This window comes from Rhinopithecus roxellana, chromosome 13, assembly GCF_007565055.1.
Source record: "Rhinopithecus roxellana isolate Shanxi Qingling chromosome 13, ASM756505v1, whole genome shotgun sequence".
NCBI lineage: Eukaryota > Metazoa > Chordata > Mammalia > Primates > Cercopithecidae > Rhinopithecus > Rhinopithecus roxellana.
The window spans coordinates 43,385,233-43,396,017 of NC_044561.1; the positions used below are offsets into that span (position 1 = coordinate 43,385,233).

The 10,785-nt window shown below is 44.5% G+C and overlaps 1 protein-coding gene across 2 annotated transcripts in view; it reads left to right on the forward strand.

Moving 5' to 3' along the window:
* BACE2 (beta-secretase 2) overlaps window positions 1–8,975 on the forward strand; it is a 116,322-nt gene extending 107,347 nt beyond the window's left edge. The window contains exon 9 of one of the 2 annotated variants that reach the window (XM_010354518.2): window positions 1,753–8,975. In XM_010354518.2, coding sequence (XP_010352820.1) covers window positions 1,753–2,006 — 254 coding nt within the window. In that variant the 3' untranslated portion in view covers window positions 2,007–8,975. The remainder of the gene's footprint in view (window positions 1–1,752) is intronic. The other variant, XM_010354519.2, reaches the window with a different exon arrangement.
* Window positions 8,976–10,785: the final 1,810 nt, after the last annotated feature.

The window sequence follows — 10,785 nt, forward strand, 5'->3', positions numbered from 1 at the left end:
GTTGAAACCTAATCTCCAAGGTGATGATATTTGGCGTTGGGGCCTTTGGAAGGTGATTAGGTCATGAAGGCAGAGCTTTGCTTTGTAAATGGAATTACTGCCCCTTGTGAAAGACAGTCCAAGAGAGCTCCCTTGTCTCTTCCACTATGGAAAGACAGCAAGAAGACCATTATCTACAAACCAGGAAATGGGAGTGTAGATTGACTGCAGGGTGCATCCCTCTGTTGTCAGGTGTTGACAGGCTCTTGTTCGTTGCCTTTTTCAGTGCACTTAGAAAAGCCATATTATGACAGAATCCACATGAGCAAGAAAATGCTGCCACTTTGCAAAGTAATCAAGCCTGTTTTTTCTCTGATTTTAAAACCATTCTTTTCAGGTCATTATCCCATTGTTATTTTGACTTTTTCTTTCCTCAATCAAAAAGGGTATTATTTGGCAGCTCTGAAGATCTTGAGGCTTTAGTTATAGAAAAATTAAATGCTTAGCAGTGTTATTTTCTGGTGCCAAAATATTCATTTCTGTGATTAAATGTAGGTAAAATGGGTAAAGAGGCCTATTTCTTTTCCATATTGCAAGTAAAGCTTAAGATCCCATATTCCTGAAAGGGGCAGAGAAGCCTAGTGTAGGGAAAGGAAGTCTACTGATAATCCACAAACCGACTTTAAGAAATCATCTCGGCCGGGCGCGGTGGCTCAAGCCTGCAATCCCAGCACTTTGGGAGGCCGAGACGGGCGGATCACGAGGTCAGGAGATCGAGACCATCCTGGCGAACACGGTGAAACCCCGTCTCTACTAAAAAATACAAAAAACTAGCCGGGTGAGGTGGTGGGCGCCTGTAGTCCCAGCTACTCGGGAGGCTGAGGCAGGAGAATGGCGTAAACCCGGGAGACGGAGCTTGCAGTGAGCTGAGATCCGGCCACTGCACTCCAGCCCGGGCGACAGAGAGAGACTCCGTCTCAAAAAAATAAATAAAATAATTTAAAAAAAAATAAAAAAGAAATCATCTCAACTTTCTTCTTGGTTTGAAGTTATTCAAGAGTCTCTAGCAGAAGTCACTGGGTGAATTTTAACTGTTTCTCTTTGTCACCACTGATGTCATGAATTAGGTGTTGCATTCTCCTGCTGCTCCTGGCTGTCAATAAGACCCAGGATACGAGTGGGGCAGGGAGGGTTTCTCGAGCCAGCCTGACCCGGGGGAGTCTCACAGCCCACTAAGGCAATGAGTCAGGCTGATATGAAGTCCCTATCTGTTGTAGAATCCATGGTAGAGAGTGAACTCAAGTTGACTCCACCAGGGAAAATTCCCCATGACACAGGCAGGTCCAACTGAGCTTTCTGCGGTGGACTCTCCTACTCTTTCTCCTCTCTTTTCATCTCCACTGAGGAAGCACAACCCAAGCTGCTGCCACGACCAGGTGCTGACCTGCACTCTCACCTGCATAGCACTGCAGCCTCACCGGCCTTCCATGAAGCACAGGGTGCTCCCATATGTGCCCTGCTGCAATTCCCCTCTACACCTAGGCTCAGTACCCACACACCTGGAAACATGCCGTCGTTCCAGTGTGCAAGGACTGGATCCCTGAAGGCGCGCTGAGCCGTGACCCCCTCAGTGCTTCCTGAGCTGTCTAAGCCACTGGGACTTCAGTGCAACTTTGACTGTGGTTTAATCAAACAGGGGGTTCTGTCTGTGTCCAGTGTGAGTGGTGGACTGCTCGTTTCACAGCTGTGGATTTTCCCTTTCTGTCTCCCCAGAAATTGCAGGTGCTGCAGTGTCTGAAATTTCCGGGCCTTTCTCAACAGAGGACATAGCCAGCAACTGTGTGCCCGCTCAGTCTTTGAGCGAACCCATTTTGTGGATCGTGTCCTATGCGCTCATGAGCGTCTGTGGAGCCATCCTCCTTGTCTTAATCGTCCTGCTGCTGCTGCCGTTCCGGTGTCAGCGTCGCCCCCGTGACCCTGAGGTCGTCAATGATGAGTCCTCTCTGGTCAGACATCGCTGGAAATGAAGAGCCAGGCCTGACCTCAAGCAACCATGAACTCAGCGATTCAGAAAATCACATTTCAAGGGCAGCAGTCTGGGTCGACAGCGGCACTTCCTCCCGTGCCTGCCCGTCTTCAATCTCTGTTCTGCTCCCAGATGCCTTTCAGATTCACTGTCTTTTGATTCTTGATTTTCAAGCTTTCAAATCTTCCCTACATCCAAGAAAAATAATTTTAAAACAACAACAACAAAAAAAAAACTTCATTCTAAACCAAAACAGAGTGGACTGGGCTGCAGGCTCTATGGGGTTGGTTATGCCAAACTGTCTACATGTGCCACCAACACAAAACAAAACCAAGCCTTGGCTAGTTCTCTTCTCTCTTCAATCTCTGGAAAAATAAGTGCATATAGTTGATAACCCGTCTTAGCTTACAGGAAGCTTTTTGTATTAATCACCTTTGAGGGTATTTTGTGCCAGACCTCAACCTGGGTCAGAGTGGTACAAGAAGGTTTGCAGTATGATGGCAGGAGAAGCAGCCTGGGGCCTGGGGATATAACCATGCTGTACCCTTCAGATCTGGAAACAGAGCCACAGGCCCCTCTTATGGGTTTCTCTGTGCTCTGAATGGGAGCCAGAATTCACTAGGAGGTCATCAACCGATGGTCCTCACCAGCCTCTTCTGAAGATGGAAGGCCTTTTGCCTGTCGAGGTAGAGGGGAAGGAAATCTCCTCTTTTGTACCCAATACCTGTGTTGTATTGTTGGTGCGAAAGTAAAAACACTACCTCTTTTGAGACTTTGCCCAGGGTCCTGTGCCTGGGTGGGGATGCAGGCAGCCTTGACCACGGCTGTTTCCCTCACCCAAAAGAATTATCATCCCAACAGCCAAGACCCAACAGGTGCTGAACTGTGCATCCACCCGGAAGAGTTCTGTCACCAAGCTGGCCACTATCACATATGCTTACTCTTGCTTAAAATTAATAAATCATGTTTTGATGAGAAAAAGCTTCTATTTCACTAGCTTAGTTGTCTCTTTTTCCAAATCTTCTCTGGAAGTAGGTTGGCTATTACCCTGTTGGGAAACAGGGAAATGGCCTGATGCCCATATTTCTGACCAGCTGTCGGGGAAGGAAGATGCAAGATGTGCAGAAGACACGAGGGAACGTCTACTTATCCCCGTGCTTCGAAGCTGTGTGTTTCCCTTTGCAGAACTGGGTAGGCTCAAGCATACCCATCCTATCAGCTTAAATCGTTTAGCAGTTGACCTCTGTGCTTCCTCCTTTGGGGGTGTTGAATCTTTGGTAACAGGTGTATAGTGGTACCTTATTTGGGGACAGTCCCTACTTTCCGTCACTTATTGAGGCCTTTGCCAAAGAAAAGTGGAAGCTGTTTCCTCGACCTAGCCTTATATGACCTGATGTCATTAGGAGAAGAGTTAAAAGACAGTATCCCCTCTCTCCTGATTGTGTGCCAAGTTCAGTGTTCCCTTTGCATTTCTTTTGGGGTGGGTTGGCTGTATTACAGAGTTCCACCAAAAGTGCTAAGTATCCCCTCCTGCAGAAGTGTCGGTTGTATTCACAGTAGGCTACGTGTGGATGTTTCAGCCATCTGCTCTGCTCCCTGGGTCACCAGGTCACCACCATACTGAGAAATATATGACTCTGCCAAAGAGACGTGGAGACCACGTCGGCTTGTCATGGTGTCCTGGAAGACTCTCCAGCAGCCAGAAGAACCTTCTGTGCTGTTCTCACTAGAGAAGATTTGAGTTGCAGCTTGGAAGGAATATGACGGCATGGAACGGGAGGAGGGGGCTCTTGTATCAGGGCCCGTTGTCACGTCTGCTCTCAGCTTGTTGAGAACTCATAATCTCAGAATGCATTTCACAGGGAGAGATGTCTGGAAGTCCAATTCTCATCCCATTGGCTTTTTCTGTGGTTGCTGTTTTGTGGGCCACTTTGCACAGGAGTGAAGCCAACACCCCGAGATTGTGCCTTCCCCTTGCTGTGAAAAATTCAAACCCTTGAAATGAGGGAATCGCAGGTATGCCCTGATTAGTTTTCCTGCTTATTTCTTCATACAGACATCTTCTGTTTTGTTGTATTGTGTTAGGTTTCAGAGGCGGGGAGCTTCCTACTGCAGCAGATGAACAGGCATAGTTCTCAGAATACAGGAAAGCAACAAGTCAGGTTTCCAGGTAGAGGAGGTGAATGAAGTTTGCCGTCATGCTCTGTATTTCAGGTCAAATTTTTTTATCTTTTCATATTGCGTGTCATTGGATGTGACATTTTGATGAAAATACTGAAATTACAAAAGCATAACTTTAGCAACAAGAATGAGATAGACAATTGAATGTGGGACATTTTTCTGGCATGCCTTGCTGCTGAGAATCGGACTTCCAGTCAAAACCCTGTTAGTGACACCCACCTCCTCCGGTTATGCAAATTGATGCTTAGCTTGGCAAGCCTTCAAGGAGGTTTGCTTGGAACAGGAAAGGAATTAGCAACCCTTTGAGGGTGTCATTTTTACCTTGTAATACACTGTGGAAAATTCTGGAAGACGGTCCTTGCCTGAAAAGGTGCAACTTAGCATTAGGTTGTTATCAGAAACCTTGTCAAGGCTGATGGGAAATGGATACTTCTATATAGACAATATTATTTTAAGATGCTGCTTTATTTTCTTGATAACTTCTTTGGAAGTCTGAAATGAAATCCTGCCTTCAGTAACTGAAACCATTTATTTAAAATAGCAAGAAACGAGATGGGAACCAATTCTATTTTTATTCTTGGGAATTTAAAAGAGCCACAAGTGATTGGTGTCAGCTCTCCCAGCATATACTGTACACTACTTTGTATTTCTCCTGAACCAAAACCAAGTACCTAGCACTCAAGAAACAGACGCCCTGTGTGTGACCATGGGGAATGCTTTTCTATGACAGGTTCCACTTCTGAACACTTGGAAGGACCTTACCCGATTCATGGTGAAACACAGAGGTTTAGGTTGGAGATAAATTTGGGGTCAGTTACTGTTCAAAATTGTGGAAGTAGTCCCCGGGAAGACAGGATTAATGACTCCACAGTGCTTTGGATAATAGATTTTGAAAAGCAATTGTGAGTTGGGGATTCCATCATTTTATTTAAGATGTGAAGAGGGATTTAATTATTTAATATGCCGGGTGCAAACTTGTTAAATTCCTCTTTCCCTGTCCCTGCTTGGTGGAGCTGCCACGTGTAGTTCAGTTCTAAGTTCTGGCCTAATGCCACTCAATATCATTGGGAATAAATCGCTGTCCAACAGTCTATTCCACAAACAACAGTAATTGAGTTTCACAGACTTTATTCTGATTAGTGGAAATCAAATAATTGAATGGAATCCCCACGTGTTTTCTCTTGCACAAACTTATTAGAGACTTGATTAGAAAACTGTTTGGAGGAAAAACTTGCCACTAAGGTTTTGTTGTTGTTGTTGTTGTTGTTTTGAAAAACAACCCAACACCATAAAGTGTAAAATTAGGGGTTTTGGCCAAGAAAGCTATTAGATTTTCTGAATGCCAAGAAAACTCCACGCCATAGAAGTTATTGTGTATATCTCTAGGGAGTTTTAAGAATTTCACATTTGAACTTTACAGCAGTTTACCAATTAAACAGCAAGCTGGAAAAATACATTTTGAGAGGGGTAGAAAGAATAAGAATATAATTAAAAGTATGCTAACAAAATAAGCAGACAAATAAGAATACCAAAATATTCTTTTAGAAAATACAGTTTAGGCCGGGCACAGTAGCTCACGCCTGTAATCCCAGCACTTTGGGAGGCCGAGGCAGGTGGATCACCTGAGGTCAGGAGTTTGAGACCAGCCTGGACAACATGGTAAAACCCCATGTCTACTAAAAATACAAAAAATTAGCCAACCGTGGTGGTACGTGTCTCTAATCCCAGCTACTCAGGAGACTGAGGCAGGAGAATTGCTTGAACCAGGGAGGCGGAGGTTGTAGTGAGCCGAGATTGTGCTACTGCACTTCAGCCTGGGCAACAGAGCGCGACTCCGTCTCAAAAAAAAAAAAATGCAGTTTCATTCCAGCCATCCTCAGATTTCCTTTCCCCCTAAAGTGGCTGAATTCACTGGAGATGTGATTTATTTTGCAGATCCACCAATTCCAAACTTCAGGAATATTCAAGCGGGAGTCATGTGTCAGTGACAGCTTTGACAGAGGGAGAGACTGGCCGGGTGACCTGGGTGTTGCCCACACGGAGCAAGGACTAGTTCATTCAACAGTTGGAGAGTACAGGATGGCTGGGACCTGGGAAATTCCAGAATCTGAAAAGAGGGCAGGGCAAGAAGGAGCCAGAAGAGAGGTCCCACCCCTCAGTGGGCAGTGGGGCACAGAGGTCCGCACCAGCCAAGAACGTCCCAGGATGCTGTGGGCACCTCATTTCACCCCACGTTTTTGGCACAGTCTGCTTTTTAGGTATTTTCTAAAGGAACTTCTCAGGATTGATTATTTGTCAGAGGAACAATTAGGCCAAGAGAAACTTGTTTGGCAGCCGTACATAAAACACATCTGTCCTAATAAAACTAGAGATGCCTCAAGGCCCAAGCAGGACACAGGCAGGTTCAAGGTCATGCACCAGGAAGTTTGTAGGGGAGGGTCAAGCGACTGAGGCCAAAGGGGACTGGTAAAGTGGCCTTTGAGGTCTGAGCATCTGGAAGACTCCTAGCAGCAGTTACCCCGATTGTGTCATTGAGAGGCACAGCAACTGGGCCCTCACCGTTTCCGCCAGCTCTGCTGAGCCAGCTCAGCCCGTGCATTATGAGCATCCGACAGCTTCTTTCTCCAGAATGTCTTCTGTCAGAGACTTCCAGAAAAGGAGCTCCCTCCTGTCTCACTGCTGTTAGCATGGGAGCCCTGCTCCCTGGGCTCCACGTCCCCGGAAGGTCCAAGTTGTCCCGCAGCACACCCAGCCCCATTCAGGGTCACTGCAGGAGGGACCAGGGAATCTGCATTTCAGTAAGCTCCCCAGGTGAGGCTGGAGAGCAGAAACCACGGCTTTCAGATGTGAGCAGGCTCCCTGGGCTGTTGGTGCCACCCTAGGGGTGGGCGAAGGCTGTTAGCCACATCTGTGGAATGTGGAAGTGAGAACAAAGCCCCGCTGCTTAGTGCTGCCAGCAAAACCTCAAGTTGCATGAGTGGCTGAAATCTATCACAGGTGTTGAGGATATATAACTCCCACCAATAAATACAGTATTTTCTTCCCTGCCCCTGAGCTTTCTCTGGGTTTCTTATCATCAGCTATTACGCACAGACTTCCAGTGCTTCTAGACTAAATTGTACTGTGTAACTTTTATATCACACTTGTGTGCTTAAAAAGCACACAATAGGTAGTGGCTGGGCCAAGAGACATCACAAAACTTCCTGATAAATTCGAATCCAGCCACAGCAAGAGCAACGTGTGAGTACCTGGTCCCTGATGCTTGGGTGCCCTGTTGAGCCTCGGGTACTTCTTGGACACTATTATGAGAGCAGCCATCCTGGTGTCTCTGCCAGCATCTCGGGAAAGAATGTGATGGTAAAATATCTGTCTCTTCTCTGGGAATCAGGGCAGCCCTAAGAAGTGGGCAGTTCCCTTTACAGATGGATAATTATTTGTGTAAGACCAACCAGATAAAGTCCAAACTGTATAGAACACACGTGTGCCTCACACATAGCCATCTGAGTAAAGTATTTTCCAATATAGATTTATAATTATAAATGATAGGTTTGTAATATAGATTTCAGTGAGCTGGGCACAGCTGTCACTTTAGTGGTATCAATAAAAGACTGGAAAACTTGAGCGTCCTTGGCAACCTAGCCTTTGACATTGATGTTCTTACGTAGGATTTTCTTCATTTGGGTTGGAATAAAAATGCATTTTATTCACAAGGCATGGACAGATAAGAACATCATAAGGAGGGAAGTGTCTCCAAAGGTCAGAACTTATGTTTTTCTGTTGAGTGCTATATATGGAGGTCATTGCAAATTCCCTGATGTAAGTATGGTTTCGCTTACTACATTGTACCTATTGAAGTAAAATTTTACACAAGCCTCGCATTTCTAAGGTTAGTGTTCCTGAATGAAATGTTAAGAAAACATTAAAAGGTATCTCTTTTTAAGATGGAGGAAAAAAAGTGAAAAAAGCTAATTAATCTATAATGAAAATTGCACAAAATAACAAAATAACATTTCTTAACAAATTTAGTACAATTTTGTGTTCTTTGTTGCTAGTGGTATAAAACGAGATTTTTCCCTCGTTTTTCTAATTGTAGATGTAATCTCTCACATTTATATCAGTGAGGATTGAAATTCTGTGTAGCAGTTACTCAACACATATGAGAGGGCAGCGAATGAGTGAGATTTGTCATGTGCTAATAAAAGCTGAATTTTTATAATCTAAAATGATGTATTTTCTACTATTGCTGTTAATTTGCATTGTCAAAAATTCTTAAAGTTTAACATGTTATGTTCAGTCACTGAAAGCGACCACTCATTTTTTCTTAAAGTTGATGACGTTTCTGCTGTGCTAGAGTTAGTATTTTGCTTCTGGCAGAAGAGCTGCAAACTGTGTATCCTCAAACAGATGCAAAAAGTAGTGCTTTGCAAAATGTTTGTTTTGTGTTTATCTCAGATTAACATCCTTTAATACATGTTTCTTAAGTGTAACTTGTATTTCTGAAAATGCTTAAAATTATTTTATATTTCCCTTTGGGAATTTTGCTCTATTGCCAGCACGCTGATGTGATTTAAAGATGTAAGAAGACCAAGAGTTGGAGTAATGGGATATTCATTCCGTGTTAAAAGTGGCTTCATAGCTACTGACAAATGTCTGAACTATTGTCATGCCCTTCAAAACTGGAGTTTTCTAAAATAATCTTATTTTTGTACTTGTATATCCCAATTTAAGGTATATGCCATTGAAAGGGAAATAAAACATTTTTGTTTATTTGAATAAATAATACTCCCAACCTATTGCTTTTGGAATTTTTTGTAAATACTTCTCTTGGATCGCACTTCTGAAATCACCATAGGTGTCATGTCTGGTGGTCCATTACCTCCACTTTTTCATTGTGGGTTCCTGGGAAATGTCAAGGATAAGATGGAATGGAAGGGAGTGTTCAGGCTCAATCATTAAGATGCAAAACATGCTGAAGGTGGGGAAGGTAAAGTACTTTAGAATCTAGAAACCCTACAGGTGGAGAGAAAATACCTGTAGAGAAGAAACCCAGTAAGCACATTTCAGCGGTCTTAAGGATGGGACAGATGGTTCAGCTCGGTCCTGGGGACTGAGGGTGACCAGGTTGGCAATGCCTGTGCGGTCACTCCCATGATCACCCTGCAGGGAGATGGCATTCTCCCATTTCACAGACGAGAAACCATCTCCGAGTCATCTGCCCAGGAAAACAGCTAAAAAGTGGAGAGGAACCCGACTCTGGTCCCCTCCAACAGCCCAGCGCTTTCTCTGCACTACACTCTTTTGTCCCTCTGCCATCCCGAACCACACTCTCAGAGCCTAATGCAGCACTTGTGCCAGAAGAATCCAGTTTAGTGGTCAGTCTCTAGAGACGGGTGTGCACCAATCTGGGCACAGCAGAAATACTTAGTGAATGAAATGAAGATCATCCGTGAGCCATGATCTAGCTGCTACGCCAATCCTTTAAATATACACTGCTTTCAACGACTAGACACTTTTCGTCTGACAATATCCAAATGAGGAGGAAAAAAAGGAGTCTCCAACCATTAGGAGGTAAAGTGATAGTTACTGGAGAAACAGAATAGGTTATCTGCTTTCTAGTAAGAAGGAGATGATTTATCCTATTTCGCCATCCCTAAGCTGGAGGGGACATAACGGATGGGATTTTCACGAGTCTGTCACTAGGTGGTGCTGTTGTAAAGCGTTGTGGTATGTATAACGTTTGTGCCTCTTTCCCAGTTCCGTGTAGCTTTCACAAAGCAGCTTTTTCTCAAGTATGGGTATATAAGCAGACTACATCCCAGAGCTTTTTCATTCTGTTCTTTATAGAATCTGAAAACTAGGCCAGCTAGAGGTGTAGTCAATCTTAGAGGCAACCCCCAAATACACATTTCCAGCCCTGACCTCTCCCGGGGTTTTTAGACTTGTATCTCCAAGTTCCTCTGGACGTGTCTGCTTTGGCCATCATGGGAAGGAAACTGAGGCACAGAGGTGCTATAAAGTCTCCAGGTTCTTCTGTAAATGACAGCCAGATTCAAAACACCAGTGTGTCTGGTTACCCGACACGAGTTCAATCATTATGCCACTGCCTTTTTAAAGTTAAAGATTTAAAATTACATATGCTAAAATCAAAATGCTACAAGGAAAAACTATTGGGGAAAATATTTGTAACAAATATAAGGGCAGAAGCTGACATTTATCGAACAGCAAATTCTGGCCATGCATCCTGCCATTTCATCCTCAGAACAACCCCCAACGAGGTGCACATGGTACTAAAAATATTTTAAAACCCGAGGTCGGAAGACGGGGCTGCACCAAGGACAGGCTCAGGGAAATCAGGAGGTGCAGGGAGGGGAAATCTTAACCCACAGGATGAGATACCACAGGCCAAAGGCTTAGGCGCCATTGCAGTAAACTGTCTTCAGCATACACAGATAGTACAGAAATAAGCCAAATGTATTATTTTCTGTATTTGATGCTGTGATAGCTGAAGCCCTGTTGACCCTGAAGGGACTGCCTCTCTCAGGGTCTGCTAATTCTTAGAGAAAGTCAACGACTCCCCTGGGAGCCTGCCTTTCCGGTGC